This window comes from Amblyomma mixtum, chromosome 6 (genome assembly GCF_055824585.1).
Source record: "Amblyomma mixtum isolate Tamu chromosome 6, ASM5582458v1, whole genome shotgun sequence".
NCBI lineage: Eukaryota > Metazoa > Arthropoda > Arachnida > Ixodida > Ixodidae > Amblyomma > Amblyomma mixtum.
The window spans coordinates 118,164,093-118,181,967 of NC_143017.1; the positions used below are offsets into that span (position 1 = coordinate 118,164,093).

The 17,875-nt window shown below is 49.1% G+C and overlaps 2 protein-coding genes across 6 annotated transcripts in view; one reads left to right on the forward strand and one right to left on the reverse strand.

The window, feature by feature from the left end:
- The window catches only part of Dgk (diacyl glycerol kinase 1), a 453,430-nt gene that overhangs the window by 320,716 nt on the left and 114,839 nt on the right, over positions 1–17,875 (forward strand). For all 5 annotated transcript variants that reach the window (XM_089548936.1, XM_089548938.1, XM_089548940.1 and 2 more), the window contains one exon: positions 6,073–6,236. In XM_089548936.1, coding sequence (XP_089405062.1) covers positions 6,073–6,236 — 164 coding nt within the window. The remainder of the gene's footprint in view (positions 1–6,072; positions 6,237–17,875) is intronic.
- Positions 7,223–12,076, reverse strand: LOC149340176 (endothelin-converting enzyme-like 1). The gene is made up of 3 exons (XM_089550674.1): positions 11,807–12,076; positions 9,899–10,310; positions 7,223–8,959 (listed from the first exon to the last, which is right to left on the reverse strand). Exons 1-3 carry the CDS (start codon positions 11,941–11,943, stop codon positions 7,691–7,693), a joined length of 1,818 nt encoding a protein of 605 aa, XP_089406800.1. The 5' UTR covers positions 11,944–12,076; the 3' UTR covers positions 7,223–7,690.

Sequence of the window (17,875 nt, forward strand, 5' to 3'; positions counted from 1 at the left end):
AAAGCAATGCGTTAGCAACTAGGCTCCAGTTTCGTAAGCGTGACTCGTCACACCCTCTTTGTGCAGCCACGCAAACTAGCTCGTGCGCCAAGGACATGTGGCGCTCTCTGTGCTCAGCTATGTCAACTAGTGCCAGAGTGCGAGACGGGCAGTTTAATACGCGGGCAGGAAGGGTGCTTGGGAGTTTTCCGCTTTTTGGAAATCATTTGGGATATTGTCCAGTTTGTTGCAGCGGAATAGGGCGCAGAGTTGTACGTAACACGTTACAAGTAATCAGTCACTTGTAATCAATTATATTCCCTTGTACATTTGTGATTAATCTATTACTTTTGCAAACGCTAACGTTCCGGTTAATTAAATTACTTTTATCTGTAATTGATTACTGGTAATAAGTAAACTTGTTTTTTCAAAAACAAGTTTTATCCAGCGATACAAATGAGAGAAGGTCAACCTGACGCAAATACTAGCGCTTGCGGGAATGTTTCTCTTGTGACCGAATGACACCAGACCAGCAGCGAAGCACGCGCGCGATCATGTACGGGCTACAACCGGGTCAGCGCGGTCTTCTACGTCAGTTCTCGTCCCGAGAAATACCACGTGACCGCTGTGTAGAGACCCCACGTCTTGTCAGATGACGCCGCAGCTTCCCTCCCACTACACCCAGCTTGTCGGCTTTCACGCAGAGCAAAATGAAGCGCGGCGCTTCATAGAAGACTTGAACCCTATAGCATGGAAGCATCGGGCAACAACGACCTGCTGCGCAAGTTGTTCATACGTTATAATACCAGCTTTCCCTCCTACGCATGCATTGAGAGAATGTTCAGTATAGATTCTGATCTGCTCACGATAAAACGTGGGAAAATCGTCCACAACTTCCAAAACAACCCCTCTTGATAATTAACAACGTGCAACAAATTATCAAACAAGCGCAGTAATACATTGCAGTCTGCGTATATCCGCTTTATGGCAATAAAAGTTGGAAAGCAAATAACGCAGTAGTAATCAATTACTTTTCGCTAATTGTTCAGTTACTTTCCTGGGGTTGTAATTTAGCAGTGTAATCAGTTGCATTCCAGATGGTGCAACTGTAATTGTAAATAGGTATTTGTTTTCTGCAACATGTACCAGACTGATCGTAAGTTGGATCAAGCGTTTGATCAAGTCTCATCAAGCGTGGGCTTCGAACCAGACATGCGTTCGAGCTTGGGCTCGCAGGTGCAAATGGGCGTGTTCTGTTTCGTTTGGTGTATCGCATACGAATGAAAATTGATGAAGATGGCGATTTACAGCGCGAGAGGGTGGCAGTTTAACACGCGGGGAGAAAGGCTGCGGTGATCGCCGAGTAGTCTAAAGCAGCAAGCGAAGCTGATCTGTTTGCGGCCCCTCAGGTTTGCGCCATCCAGCACTGTATTCGCGTTGACGTGACGTTCAAGGGTAGTCAACTAGGCAGGCTCCGAACTGAAAACAGGTATTTATAAGCGGATTTCTGCGCTGTTGTGTCGTTTGCTGCTGTCTTCTACGCACGCTGCCGTCTATGATAAATACGCGCCTGTTTTTTGACAATTTTATGCATCCGGGTGGTTAGTGTAGTAATGTGGAAAAGATATCCGGGTTGGCGAGCAGCGGAGTTCGGGCTATTCAGGATGAAACGTGTGTTTTCGGCCACCAGTGGCTTGTCTTCGTCCCCCGTGGGCTGAGCTTGCTGATGTAAGCACGAGAGCTACCAATTTAAATCACTGCTTTCGTATGCCAGAGGGCAATCTAAGTTGAAAAAGTTCACCGTGGTATCTTTATGCTGTTGGTATGTGAAGTCTATCCCGAAATTCACTTCCAGAAATCCCCTTTAATAATGGGATGTGAATTGTCGAATGAAAAATTGCTCCTTATAACAGGCTTGTTGTAAGGAACAATTTGTTATAAAAGCAATGCACCTGCTTTTGCGAGAGCGCCTGAGGAAAATCTGCCAGCCGCTCTTCTTCATTTTCTCGGTTTACTGCTTCGCATTGCGCAATACTTATCCTGCGAGTATCTTCGGAGTATTCTAACTCGCTAACTTCATTAACTGCTCCCTAAATTTGGGCCTCGTGAAAGAAGCTTAGAAAGGCCCGCATGGTGGACTTTAATGTACTGGTGCAAAGTGGCCTCTTCCTCGTGATTCAGTTTCATGAAGCCGAGCTACCAAAATTTAGGCATCCATGCAAACACTAATTACATTTAAAGAAAGAAAACGAAAAAGAAATCGTCTAAGTGCGAATTAGAGCACAGTAGAGGTATGAACGGGAAGTGGATAGAGCAGCAGGCTCGTATGAGCCCTACACTGCGCCTTTCGCGTGAATCTAAAATTTCTGAACGCTGCAATACACGATCGTAAACGTCAATCAAGTTCGAAACAGAACCAAGCGACCCCAGCCGAGCAAGAAAAAGCAATGAAAATTCAGCAGGGAAATATATCAGCGAGAGGAAAAGTTAAGTAATGAGGAAAATCCTAGAGGTCGGCCTGATTAATGAAGGTCCTTATCCCAAGGAATGTTCTTAAAGATGTGGCGTGAACCTACTTGAAGAAAGAAAAATGCAAATGAGCACAGCGTGAAAGATTCCTGTCTGCTAATTTTTCTGCTAATTTTTGTCTGCTAATAGAGGCGTTATAATTTATGTGCACTTTTCCTTGAAACACGTCGGGTATACCAAATTTCCACCAGTTTTGGCTGTTTAAGATTTCCGCATGCTTAATGCGCAGTTAAAAGGCAGATAAAGGTGGCTGTAGTGGTAATTTTTCACCAAAGTTCGATGTATAACCTTAAGTAGTTTGACGCAACAGTTGAAACAGAAATGCACAGGTGCTGGACACTTCTTGTCCCAGAAGAGGTCTCAGTGGTGACTACGTTTTGGAGAAAGCGTGTTTTTGGACAGATATGAGTAGTTTATGGGGGGCACACGTACATCCCATCAGTTCTACCATTTACAGCCTCAAAAACTGTAAGCGGCTGCGTTGCAGTGACGCAACCACCTTTCATCTTCATCATCACGGCAACAGCCAGCCATGGGTGCATGGATAGGAACGAAGCCGCAAAACAATGGTTGGTCATCATCATCATCAGCCTGACTACGCCCACTGCAGAGCAAAGGCCACACCCATGTCTCTCCATTTGACCCTTTCCTTTGCCAGCAGCGACCACTGTGCCCCCGCAAACTTCTTAATCTCAACCGCCCACCTAACAATCTGCCGCCCCCTGCTACGCTTGCCTTCTCTCAGAATCCACTCCGTTACCCTTAAGAACCAGCGGTTATCTTGCCTTCGCATTACATGCCGTGCCCAAGCCCATTTCTTCCTCTTGATTTTGACTAGGATGTCATTAACCCGCGTTTGTTCCCTCATCCACTCCGCCCGCTTCCGATCTCTTAACGTTACGCCTATCGTTTTTCTTCCCATAGTTCGCTGCATTGTCTGTAACTTAAGCTGAACCCTCTTGGTGAACCGTCTTTAAATGGCAGCAACATCGAAGGCAGTATCGCCATAAATTAGAGGAATGCGAGCACAGAAATTTTGTTATATTTACCGGTCTATAACCGACACGGGAGGCAGATCCAGGTCGTATGTGGGGATGAATCGCAGTTATTCTGTGCACCAGCCTCCTACTCATCTTCATGGACGTTGCGGCTCTTCGTAATGGGCGAACGCTACCGGTGCCTGACACAAGCGCACCACTTTCAGACAATCGCAGCTTTCTCTTATCGCTACCTGGCTTCTCTAATCTCTGCTAAGAGGGAACCCCGTTGCACGGAACACAGGACGAGCGAGCGTGTCTGCTGCTCTGCGATGGGATAAAGCGCAGAGAAAGCAAGAAAGCAGTAAAGAAAAGTGGTCATGAGGACTAAGTGGTCACAAGGAGGACACACACGCACAAAAACGTCGTTTAATGTTAAAACACTAGTCCAGAACTCTGTCCTCGCCTCCACTGCGTTGCAGAGGAAGCTATTGCCAGCACGTTACGCTACTGTTCTTGCATACATTCAGTTCTGCCACTGAGCATTCGCACCGTTTCGCGAGCTATAGCCGACGTCAGCATAAAGTAGGAGCTCAATTACCAACAGAAAAGTAAGCGTGATGTATAGATTCAGCTCAGAATTATTTTACAGCTGAAACGTTATATAAATGAAGCTCATTTTTGGCGTTTCGGTTATTTTTTTACACAGCCGTCTATCATTATTCGAATGGTCACTGGAGTAAGCGCTCATTACGTCATTTACGGGCCCATCTAGATCATCTCTCTTTTTTTTTTCATGTTGTCCATCCCTCGGGAAAAACAAGAAATAAAGCTTTTTGTTCCAAAAAAACTTCCTCAGTTTTTTTTTTTCTTCACGAGCACTCCGATCAGTAGTGCCAGCCAGTGACGAGCGGCTCTTAAGTACAAGCTGATTTATCAGTTCCGCTGATTTATCAGTTCCGCCCTCGATATCCTCTACAGTGCTGCATTGTACTTAGCGATACGGACCTCATTCTGTTTTGTGTTACTTTTCGAATTCTGTACTTCCTCTCAAGCCATGCATTTCTTTATACTTTCAGAATTGCTTTTCCCTTTTTTTTTTTTGTGGTTGTGTGCTGCAGACACCTCCCGGACCATTCTGTTGGCTCGGGCACTCTATCTTCTATTCTGTTTTTTTTTTTTTTTTTTGTCCCACCGAATGTTCCTGCAGTTCTTCGCAGTCGTCGTGTCTTCGCGTTCTTTTGGCCTCATCAGCCATTTCTCAACGCAGCGACGGTTCGACCAACGCGCGAATAAAGCAATCGCAAAAATGAGAACGAGGTATACACTCTCCGAAGTGTCGCGCGCTAGCAGATGAGGGACCGTCGCTCTGGGGATCCTGCCCATGTTGCGACAAAAACGGAGACAAAAACGCCACACAGACTGGGAAAAACTCGCATGACGAAGTGTTCTGCTGGTAGACGGTGGCGTCCGGTTAAATATGCATGGCTTCCTGGAATACCCGCTCATCCGCACGCGCGCCAATGTATGCATGATGGCGCGGTACTGAGCGCAGGCGCAGGGAGAATATGGCTGGACGTCTCGTGGAGACAGCGTCACAAATTTATAGGCATAAACAAAAATGGAACGCGTTTCAGTAGCGAACGCACTTACGCTGCCGATGGACCGTGCGTCCAAGTTCGCGAACAAAAAGTGGTACTGGGAAGGTGGCTTGCGATCAGCCGCATAGACTGGAAGCTCTATGTTTGCAGGCTTCTGTGGCTTGTGTTTACCTAGTTCATTTCGCGTGTCTTCGATACTTCACTTAGCATCTTCATAGCAATATTCGGGGTTCTTTCCACAGGTTTTGGGGCCAAATTTCGTGTTATTTTACCTAATGCGGGAGGAGGTATGTGCAGCATTTGTACAGCGTTCGGCTGACATCCTTTCAATATCCAAAGCGCGCATCACTTGAGCTACGGTTGCAAAGCATGTGCAGAAAATTCATGGATGTGTCTGTGAGAGTGACTTCAGTTTTCACTTCCGTCATGCTCTTGATTGTCGAATTCTTCGTCATAAAATATTGGTAATGCAGCCAACGGTCCTGCGGGAAAACGTCTCTCTATAGTCGTATACGGCGTGGGCACGCCAAGGACGTACAGCCTTTTGTCGAAAATATACAGCCCGTGGGGTTTGCTTCCGGGTCATGCAACGTTGCTCTTTTCGCATCATCAGCTTTCAAATGACTCCGAAAGGAGAGCAGGTCTCGTCTTCCCCCCACCGAAGCTTTCGACTTCTGTGGGTGTTGCTAAAGAACTTCACGGCTTAGTTCAGACCCCTTGTGATGCTATTTTTTGTTGACAAAGGCTGTATGTCTAATGAAAGGAAATAATGAAGGTGCAGTAAATAAAACGACACTGAAAAAGATCGCATGGTGATTCGTTGCATTTCCTATCCTACGAGCTGTCCTGGTTCTCCAGGATCTTCTAAACTGCTGCTCGCGCTGCGCTGCGTGAACAAAAGCCCTGTTGACGCTGCTGCATTACGTGCCCGTGCTGTGTATCAGCCCTCGGCGCTCACAGCCGGCGGGTGTTGTCCGTATGCGCAGAGCATGGTGCTCCGGGGCGCGCCTGCAAGCGGCGAGTCTCCCGAGCCGTGCGACCCCGGATGCAGATGACCAGCGCAGCAGCTCGGCCCGGCAGGACGGCATGGCCGTCAAGTGGGAGAAGCTGTCCCCGGCGGAGTTCCAGCAGCTCCAGGACTACGTCCAATGTGAGTCTGATGATGCCTGCACGCGCGCCATGCACCCGTTGCGCCAGTGTTGCCAGTGTAGCAGAGCTTTCTTTTAATAGAGAATGTCTACAACATTTGCTTCCTCAATCCGTGGGTTAAATGAAAAATCACAGAAATCGCCCTCCACTCAGATGTGCCCCCAACTCCCACCGTCACCTGCTACCCGGAGACCGTGTTACCCAAATGTGCCTTAGCTATGACAGTAGTAGTCATGGAAGTGTATGCTTCTGGCAATATGTCACCTGTGGCGTGGTTCAGGTGTGGCCGAGAACTCATGCAGTCATAAGGCTATATGGGGGAATAAAGTCACAGGACGGTTACGAGTGTGCAACGCTAATGTTTTAGCGCTAGCTGTGGTCTCAGAGCAAATGACACTTATAGTGTTCTGGCCTAAACTACTAAAGGTGCGCCGCTCCTCGAGGGCTCTGTGTCGCTTCCGCCGAATCTCGCCGGATTTGTCATATATACACTTCCGCAGCCGACCGCAGCAGCGTCCTAGCGCGCTGCCAAGTTCGCCAAGCAGGCCGCCGTCACCAGCGCTCCCGCCAAAACATAAACACACCGTGCGGCTACGGGCGCACGTCATTTTGGCGCGATGCCAAAGTCTTTTCTGCGGACGGCGCCGACGTCGACGGCGCGACGACTGAGGAATGGGCTAAGAAGAGCTAAGGCAATGAAATCGTTATTTTATTTGAAGAGGCGAATAACTGATAATGAACAGACCACGAACACACGGAGAAACTAAGGCAGATCGGGCAGGAACCACCAACGGGTGCGGACAGCTGTGCAGGAGGGTCGCGCGCGAGCGATCACCAATGACGAAGAAGCGATGCTGGCGCTTCGTCTTCATAGTCTTCCTTAACATTTGCGCTGCGCACGGCGCCGTGGGCTCCGACGACGACGACGGCGTGAAATAGGAATGAGCTAGAAAAGCTTAACGCTCTTCCTAGCGGTGAGGAGCGCAACAGTCGTCAAATGCATTCTAAAGTTAAGAAATGCATTCTGCAGCAGCTATACGTTCAGCGTGAGCGTTTTTTCTTTCCCTGTAGTGCTTTTATCTTCGGCCAACTTATTTGTGCTAACACGCTCAATTCAGTGCAAAAAACACCACGGGACAAACACTGAGAGGGCAAGACACGCAGGACATGACATTCGGAATCTGCTTTGTTTTTGTCCGACCATACGATCTGGGATAACTTGAAAACCGCGCGTCTAGTCAGGATTTATATTTTGTGCTGTGTTTAGCTTGTTTTCGCTTATCAGAAGCCGAAAAAAATGGGAGAAACAATACTAGCTGTTTTCTTGTATTTTTTCTGCGTCCTTTAATAAAATGATGTTGCCGTTATAATGCACTTTTTAAACAGAGCGCAATGCGGGAACGGTCTTTGTAGGCTACCGTTCACGCAACGAAGCGCTGAAGCTCGTGACTAAGATCATGTGAAGAAAGCGCACTTCTGATCAGGGTTCATATTCGAGCCACGTTTGCAGCGGAAAGCTTTCGCGAAGGGTTTGAAATTCCGGACTGCGACGTTGCACTCTGCCGAGGTCTTAAGATTGTCGGAGATCCGGCACATGGGCTGGCAGAAGCTCAGAAAGAAGACCTGCTCCGCTGAAAATTCGTCGAGTGAAGCCAGCTTGTCGTCCTCTGATTTGCCCGTCCTCCGCAGCGCGTCCAGGTGTGCCCTGTAAGACAACTCCAGCGAGGGAAGGCTGGGATAGAAGCCAGGAAAACTCACGTCCACGCACGGGGCTTTCATGTACATAGATTCCGTCTTACTCAATGTCCAGCCTTCGGGGACGATGCCCAAGTCGTCGTTATCGATGGCCCTGAGAAGCCAGGTTGCGAACCTGGAGCCCAACCCGCCATAGTTCATGGTCAGCGTTCCTTCCGGGTAGTAGAGGGGCGTCGAGAGAGCGCTGACCGCTACGGTGAAAGAGTTGTTGAAGACGTTGTACGACAAGTACGGCTGCCTACCGCCGTGCGGCGTCGCCGTCAAGTGGGCGTAGTACTCCGTGCCAAGGTAGCTGCGAATGATAGCTCGGGACTCGATCATCTCGCGGGCGTACGCTTCTCGACCGTTTGGAAAGCTGCGGTACAGGTCCGAGAGTATTGTGCCGTCCATGAGCTGAGCTTCGGGCCAGAGCTCGACGGATGCCGTCGCTATCCTATTGAGCACCCTCGCTGTAGTCTTCTCGCCTATCCACTTGGTGCTTGCCAGTAAAATACGAGCTGTGTGCAATACGTTGTTGAAGATATCGTCCACGTCTGCGCGCCGGGTGACGAGTTTTTTCGCCATCACGTGGCTTACGGCGAGAACAGGCTTGAACACGTCTTCGACCTGGAGCTGGCACACAAGAGTTGCGTTCTCCGGCTGCCCACTGTAGCTTTCCTCCGGGTCGTAGAAGTACGGCGCGCTCGTGCTTGCGAGGTTCGAGAATGTCTTGTTCAAGATTCGAACTATGTGCTGCAGTACAGCTTCGTTGCCGTACCTAGCGACGGCTCCGCCGATAACCTCCAGCAGGCTGCTGTCTGTGAGTAGCATCTGACCCTGCATGGTGAGTGCGAACGCTGGCGCTAGGTGCTTGTTCAGAAACTCCAGCCATAGCTCAGAGCTCCATTGCGGCGTCAGATTGGTGATGTTCATGATGCCAATTATTCTGGGCTTAAACTGCAGCTTGGTGTCGGACAGGTCTCGAAGAGTCTGCACCAGTGTTAAAACCAATGCCAGTGAGTAGGTCAGAATGTTACCCTTCATTATCAGGTCACTTCCTCAGCGTATAGCGAACAGTAACAAATTTCACACGGTTTTTTTTTCTTTTTTAACGAAAATGCTTCTGCAGACATGTATTTCAAAACGACATTATTGCTCGTACTATTTGATACAAAAGAAAATCCGATGTCGGACGATAGGGCCCCAGATGAGTGATTATGGAGAACGTCATGATTGTTTTTAGTCTGGCTTTGATTATAAACAGTGCCATTTGAGGGTTCGCGAGATATGGCAATTTTCTGAATGATTTGTGGAGACCACAGAAAATTCTACCAGCTGTAGAGCTTAAGTTTTACATCAGTGGTCGAGTTGGAGTACTCAGAAACCTTCCTGGTCTGCGCACTCAGACACGAGCGTAGTCTTGATTTGGGAAACGGCATTTGTCATATTGGTTGGCTAGTCTTTATAGAATCATCTGCTCAGATGCGCTGCTAGCGCGACGAGCTGATTTTTACTTCGCATCGTCTTAAAAGGGGCTAAGATTTAAGATATAAAAGCAGTGGGCCTCGGAGTAAGCAGTCGCCTCTGCTGTAAATTGTTTTCACACACATTTAGATCAGCCGCCTACGCAGCTCCCTTTTCTGTAAATCCAATCTCAGTTGCATAAATCTCGGTATTGCATGCCGCGAAAAATGGCTGGTGGAAAGTTCGATGCCAGGAAAGAACAAAAGCAATAAATTTCGTTGACGGTTGCCTTGCAAGTAGAGGACGGCTTGTTTGCCACCCATTAGTTATCATTTGAAATTTACCGCTCTAACGAAAACGTGAACAGAAGGAAAGAATTCCCTGTCTTCCGGATCAAGTGTTCTGACAACCAAATCACACTCTGCAGCTATTGCAATCATGGGGCTGCCTAGGGAGGTCACTTACCTGCAGAATGAACTGGTCCATAGCCACATCCCCGCCTTCACTTCCGTCGCCGCCGTGTGGCGGGGCAGAGTTCACCCAGTAGGCATCGTAGCGGCCGTAGTCGATGAGCAGGCCCACCGTGTCGGCCGAGTGTCCGCTGAGCACGGCCACCGAGAACCAGAGGGGCATGCGCCAGTTGATGGCCAAGTCCAAGAGCACGTCCAAGGCGTGCGCCCCTGCCACGGTTTGTTCGCCTGGTGCCGTGCTCAGGTTTCTCTGGCTGAGGAAGTGGTGGAAGAACCTGGTGTTCTCCCGGCTCGAGTCGGCGTCCATGTCGAGGCAGCGCTGCAGCATGGTGGCTGCCTTGACCGTAGGCCGGGCCTCCGGGAAGAGCCGCTGCCTCTCGAGCTGGTGCGCAGTTTGCTTGGTCCATCTGCGTGCGTCGTTGACATAGTGTGTGGCACATGCCAGTTCTGTTCTACTCACTAGCGTAAACAATTTATTGCCCTCTGTTGGACGGAGAAAAAAACAAAACTTGGGAAAGTGTAGGAGTTAATTGCCTCCAGCAGTTTGGCTAACCGCTTTCACCATCGCAACCACGACTGCGTGTAAATGTTCGAAGATGTATACGAGGTACTTAGGGTCTACTCGCAACTCTGGAAGACGTTTCGTGCCTGGCAACACTGCACAACATAAACAAACATGGCTGTCTTATCTCTGAGGTTGAGAAATCAAGACAAAGATAGATCCTGGAAACATTGCACTATCTACGCCAGCCCCTCTAATCATCACATCACTTACTTGTTCCCCATTAAGCCGGCCGTGTTCTGCGTGCGCCATCGCTTTGACTGTTAGTGTAATGGTCGACGTCTCGCTGATTTTCCTTCGTGTATCTTGTTATGGGGCTGTCCGCGAGTTGGAAGGAAACCCAGTGTTCATGTTTCGCTTCATACATAGTGTTTCTTACAGCATGCGTATACAGATCGGCACGAACATCATAACATCTGAGCCATCGGATGCGCCGTTGAGTGCGGCGGATGTGTAAAAGGCTCTTGAGTCGGCCGCTCGCAACTGGCCTGCTAAGAATTCCTAAGGATCATGTTCCTCCCGCCGGTCTTTATATACGATTTCGCGTGCGGTTCAACAAATTACGGAACTCGGAGATAAACTGTACGACAGAGAGTCGAAAACCCTGACATCACTTTAACGAATATAAAAGATCGAATGTCAGAATGACGTAAGGAGTAGCTCTAGTTTACCTCTTAGTTTTAAGTGCGGAAAGGGCGGGGGATATTATACTATTTAAGCGCCACCGCACTGCATTCCGATGGACGACTTTTCTGGAGCTTGGGGCGTAGACCATACGCTCGAGAAGCAGCGGAGAGGCTGCCGCGGGGTGGCCGTAGAGTTTGTCCACTCCAAGTTTTTTGTAAATGCTTTGTTCATATTTCCTGCTCATAGGCCATTTCTCAACTGGATCTCTCTCGAGTTCACGGAATGAAACCCACTAGCCTGAAGAAAGCGAAAACAATGGTAACGAAGAACCTATCATCACTGCTGGCATCACGGCTTACTCGCCGAGAGCAAGCATCAGTTACTGTAACGTAAAAGCAGCTGTACATACCACTGAGAGCTTCAGAACAAGTTCAGTTGTCAATGACGGCGCGCCTACAAAACAAAACGGGGACCACAGCATGACTGTGCGACATTAATTGAGTGATTACATCGCAAGTTGATGATTACCGGGAACGGGAAGGTCCCGACATATCCCCGACGCTGGAACTCATGTCACGTTACATACTTGTTTTTTGTGCGCGCGACCGAAAAACTTCACTTCTTACTGCCGGAACTTAGTACGCCAAGATAACTTCCTACCTGCAGCATGAGGAGCCCGTTCCAAAAGGTTAAAGAAGGCAAGCGGGTGCTGACCTGTACCAGAGGTCGTCCTGGAGACTCCGCGAGTGCGCCGAGCTGGAGAGCCAGGCGCTGCAGACGTAGGCGCCGAAGTCCTCGCACGGGTCCAGGCTGCGGTTGAGAGCGGCCGACAGCAGGAAGGCGTGTTGCATGCAATCGTCCGTCTCGCAGTCGGAGCGCTGGCGCTGCGGGAAGGGCCGCACGAAGGCGTACGCAGCCACTACGATGAAGCCGAACGCCAGCGTCGCCGCGATGGCCGCCCCCAGCGAGCAGGAGCCGCTCGAAGGAGACTCGCCGGACGCACCATGCGCCGCGGTCGTTGTCTGCAAACAAGCAAAAACAATCAATCAAGAAACAACGCTGCAGAGATATTCTGAGAGGAGAGGCAATACGACCATGTAGCTGCGCTGCAGTACCACTATAGATAGCGAAACAGGCGCCGATGACGGTCCTCGGTCCCGGTACATTCAGGACCCCCCCCCCCCCCCCCCCCCCCGCCACCCCCACCTGACCTCCCACCCTCCCTATATGGAGAAATCGCCAATAACAGCTGCAGTAACTTCCAAATGGCAGCTTGCTATCTCCGCGAGGAGAGGTACAGTCTTTGTGAAAAGTATATACAGCCCAGTGGGTCTCCTCCTGAGCCCTGCTGCGTGGCTTCTCTTGCATACTCAGGGCTCCTAATCTGACGAAGTCGGGTGAAACTTAAGTCCTCAACCCTCCCAAGTTTAGGACTGTCAACTGTGCTTAGGAGCCCGCTACATGGCTTGGAAGCAAACTCCTTTGGGCTGTATATTTTTGACAAAGACTGTACACACTGTCACCTCGAGCAACGATGGCCTCGGCCGTGAGGAACAAAGAGTTGTGAACAGTGCCGAGACGGTAAGGCAGCACACACACGCACGTATTGTGGAGAGATTCGAGGGACGTAGAGGGGGTGCCACAGTCAGCAGGAAGGTTCAGCTCTGAACACACAAAAGGACACGTAACGAGCGCAGGAACCGCTTTGGGACAAAGTCGTACGTCAGGAGCTGCTGTCGGGAGTCGAATTCCTGCTGGTCGCAACAGCGTGTGCCAGTGACGTCTTTCTGCAATGGAGTATTACGCTCGTCTTACTCTTGAACTCGGACGGACGTATACTTTTTAATGAGGATCGTCCTGCTTGGACTCCCATTAAGGCCCCTTCTCAAGGAAAGTAACTGCCAAGCCGGTACGCTAGGTTTGCAGCTGCAAGTCCTCAATTTTCTGATTCCTCTAGCAGTACGTAAGCGTGGCACACAGCAACCGCTATTGGCGGGCGATGCCGAAGATACAACTATTTCAATCGAACGCGTTCTGCAGTACCACCGTGAATATGAATTATGCTGATTACTGTACACACTGTACAGTAATCAGCACTGTACCACCTGAACAAACGATTAGACCGCTATTTAGCCGCGCCACAGCGGATTAAGGGGCAAGTTGAGGGTCATGGAAGTGAGAAAGAAAAGTTTAAAAAAATTTCTACCACTGAAATGCGCAAATAAGGGAAAGTTTTGAGAAAGGAAAATTCGTGGAGCCGAACTATAGTTTTCTTTGCGGCCAATGTTGACATATCGAGGTCGAAGGCGACTTCCTCCTGTGGGATTCAGCGGAGTGCACCACGGGAGGATCTGGGCAGTGCTCACCTGCTGCATTTGACTCACGGCTTGCGGCTCGCTCTTGGCCGAGACGCCGCCATTAGCGACGCCTACCGTAGGTTGGGGCTTGGGTAGCAGCACGATCTCCGGTATGGTCTCTGGCGCCGGCCGAGGCAAGGGCTCCGCCTCGGTCATCGTTCCCGTTCCGCGATCTCAAGGAGTGGGCGGGGCAGTGGGTCCGAGAATTCGCGTGCGCCGATTTCTTCTTCTTCTGATTTCGGCCGGCCGTCTTCTTCCTTTTTAATTTCGCCTACTCAGCCGGAAAGAACCATTTTCTTTCTTTTCCGTTCTTATTAAAAGCCCCATGGAGCCAAATGCGTCGTCGGTCAGAAAATTCGCGCATTGACTAGGAGGAAGTAACGTGATCATACCGGAGCATTCCTATTTGCTGCAGAGAAGCGACGTTACCAGACGGGATCATTTCATTTGGCTAGAAAGAAGTAACGTCATTTTCGGTAAAGACATCAAAAACTGCTAATGCCATAGGAATAATGGCAACACATAATGGAATTGGGTGCCCGTGGGAATTTCTTTTCTATGAATTCTGAAGTAGCAATCTGTGGCATTGCTGTTCCTTTCAGCTATCATAATCGCTAATGATAACTGTCGTCGTCCAAAGAAATAGGCAATGAAATAAGTAAAGGAAAAGGATGCGGAGTTGATAACCTTGGTTTGTTTAATCTATCTTTTGAAAAAAGTAGGCAGTGTGAGGGTGTGAGGAGGGGGAGGGGGGGGGGGGGAGGATATAAGAGGTTCACAAAGAGCTTAGCACCGTGTAAGCACTAAACTTGTGCCACGATTTTTTTTTATGTCGTACGAACCGGAACCTCTTTATTCCCGGTGCTTACTCTGCAAGAGAGGTGGTGCATTTATAACCTGCACTGGCCAGAACATCAATAAAAAAAACTTTGGAAAACAACTTTAAAACTTTCCGACCCACAGTGCACAGCGGCGCCTGGTTTATCTGGGCCCTTGTTATCGGTACCCTAAGCCGAGTCTCAAGGAAGGCTGTGGTGCGGAAACCCGAGATAAGCTTAACCTCTGAATAGTGCCTCCTCCTCAAATACACTAACGTATTCATGTGAGGTGATGACGTGACGGAGTTTCTTTTTAAACACTGCATATGTAATTCGCAAACACATTCATCGTACAATTATTGGTGCAGAGGCATCAAATACGTAACTGCACCCGAGGGAAACACGATAAAACGCTCAAAATAAAAGGGGAGACGAAGTGTACTCTTTATGCACGCTCGTGTCCGCGCAGCAGCAGCGCAAAGCGTATGTGAGTGTTCAGATAAAACAATGAAGAAGTCAGACAAACCGTGCCGTCAGATGGAAAGTGACTAATTCTGCTCGTACGCGACTCCTAGTCCGTGCCCTATGTGTTGGGAGTGAATAGCTTTGTTCGCAAAATTGGTAATCATGAAATGGTTTGCGGGACATCCAACCTTATATTAAATTCCACCAAACCACACTGCCCCTGTTATCCCTGAAGGAGCCCAGCTGAGTCCGAAGCGTCGTGGAAATTTAAAAGTTTTGGTTGGACAATATGTCTCACAACTTTAACTTATTCCAGGCCAGATAGGCAGTTCTTTCGAAATGTTCCATTTTGAGTTTATCCAACCTTGTGCTTACGTGCTCTGTTTCTCTATCGGCGTGATATGAAATTTATAGGTGTAACGTTAAGAGATCGGAAGCGGGTGGAGTTGGCGAGGAAACGAACGCGTGTTAAAGACTTCCTAGTCGAAATGAAGAGGAAGAAGTAGGCTTGGGCAGGGAATGTAATGCGAAGGCAAGATAACCGCTGGTCCTTAAGGGTAACGGAGTGGATTCCAAGAGAAGGCAAGCGTAGCAGGGGGCGGCAGAAAGTTAGGATGGCGAATGAGATTAAGAAGTTTGCGGGGATACGGTGGCCGCAACTGGCAAAGGACAGGGTTAATTGGAGAGGCATGGGAGATAGGAGAGGCCTTTGCCCTGCGGTGGGCGTAGTCAGGCTGATGATGATGATGATGTTCGTACCCTCTGGCAAAGCTGTGAAGAACTGCGGGAGGTAGAACTGCGGTCGTGTAACCCCGAGCCCTAACCTCAAGGCCGCTAGCAAGTGAGAAATGTGCCTAATGGGCCTAGGTTTTCTCAACAATTTTAGATTTCATGTCTCGTTATCACAACAAACAACAGTACGATAGCCATGGCGACGGGGCACTCGCGACTGTTCGTTTGTGAACAAGTTTGCGCATTACGTCCATGATTATCTCATGCCACGTCTAGTTCTAGCTTTGATAATGCTACGTTGTTTTAGCGAATGCGCGCGCGTGTGTTTGTGTTTGTACGTGCGTGCGTGCGTGCCTGAGACTAGTGCACAGGACGCCTCCCCCCCCCCCCCCCTCCCCCTAAAAAAAAAACAAAACAACACCAGGTAACATTCAGCACACATCGGTTCTCGTCACGTCAGCTGTCCTTTATCTTTCTATGGTCTCTGCTATTTTGCTGCTGGAAAAAAATCGCAGCTTCACACAACCGAGAGCACACCGTCGATTCCCGCTCAGAGTTTTCTAATAACACGACGCGAATTGAAGACTTCGTTCCACATTATTCATTCCACACTATTTTTTTTCCCCCACGACGGGATCGTTCAAATGATCCGTCTGTCCCCGCTAGACGGCTCCTCTTTCGTTTAACGCTTCGCGTTCATTCGCGCAGAAAAAGCAATCCATTATCCTTCGAATCAGGCTCCCCATTTATATCCAGGTAACGGAGTGGAAATCGCTGCGAGCCATGTGTGCGGCCCTACGTGCACCTCGCAAGAAACCGAGAGTAGCGGGCGTTCTTCCGATCGCTTTCGCGCTTTGCTTCATTTTCCCAACTCGCTACGCCGCCCACCTTTGGGAGGGATCCGTTCCCGGTAGGGAAAATGGGGAACCCGGTGAGAGGGAAAGGCTCCCCAATCTCCTACCGCGTGCATTCCGGGAACCGTCTTTATATGCGAGACGCTGCTATACCGTTTCGCGAGGCTCTCCAAAAGTATTTGCAACCGCGCTCAGCACTCTCGATTGATGGGTGAATTCTGTGGGCGAAAAGTTCCAGCGGAGTGATCTCTGTGGCGGAAACGAAGCTCCGAGCGACGTGTGTATGTGTGCGCTGGCTTCGATCTGCTATTTCTTCGCAGACGTGGAAAGCTGAAATCTTGAGCGACGTCTTTTGTGCAGACCGGTAAATGAAGTGGATGTCCCCAGACCAGCAGTCATTTTGTGTGACGGCAGAACCGTTTGGTGTTCATCTCCTTTTAGTCTTCCGCGGTGTTCTCACAGGGTCGCTTTATGCTAGTCTACCGAGCTCAGTGATTTACTTTTTTTCTCTCTCTCTTTTTTTGTACCGATTGTGTTAGTGTTTCCTGCTGAGCGGCATACCTTTCATTGAGAGATGACTTTTCAGTTCCAGTTTATTGAAATGACATGTAACACATAACATGATCAGCAATAAAAGTATATGAAGGCCACTGCAGGGGTTTCGCACAGACTTCGAGCACCTGAACTTGATTACTCCGGCACGGACATCTCACTAAAGAAACTTCTTCTACTTTTCCCTTTCTTTTATCTTACCACAATCCAAAAGCAGTCTGTGCGGCCAGGCACCGAACTTTGGAACTTGGCAGCGCAGTCGCAGTATTCTCGCAGTTCTCTTGCCTCGTGTTGCCCTGGTAAATCGGTGCTATGAACGTTTGTATTGGCCGCAAATAGCATACTGAACGCTACACCGAGAGCTTTGAAAAGGAGAAGGAATTGTTTAGTTGTGATACCACCTCCCGGGATCGAATGACCCACACCTCCGAACTAGTTATTATTTCCCGCGAACAATAGCTAACCACTGCGGTTGCTTGCGTGTCTAAAGTTTTTGTGCTTGAGTGTGTGTCCACTACGTGTGCGTGCCTGCGTGAGTGAGTTCGTCCCTGTGTGCGGGTGCCTGCCAGTGGGTATGTATGTGTATGAGTGTGCGTGTGTGTGCGGTGCAACCTTATGTATATGTGTGCTGAATGAAGCCTAACTTCTATGTGACTGATTTCTGAAGACATAAAACATCGTTTCACTGTTAGCTTGGACGCGTTTCCTCCTTTAAAATGTCTAGTCAACAGCTGTGAAAAATTTTCTCGCAATGTCTGCGTCTTACCCTCATAATATACGCGCAATCTTGTTTTCTGTACTGCGGTGCTGATTGCGTCGAAGAGATGACCACAGAAAAGCATAGGTCTACTTCGGCGCTCACTGTTACAACCAATATATTTCGCTGTGCTCACTAGACACTACAGGCTATCAAGAGTTCCTGGCTCTAAAATAATCGTACCGAATTGGTTTTACTTAGTTTATCAAACCAGTGTTTCGTGTTGGCGGGAAAAGCTCCGACAACTG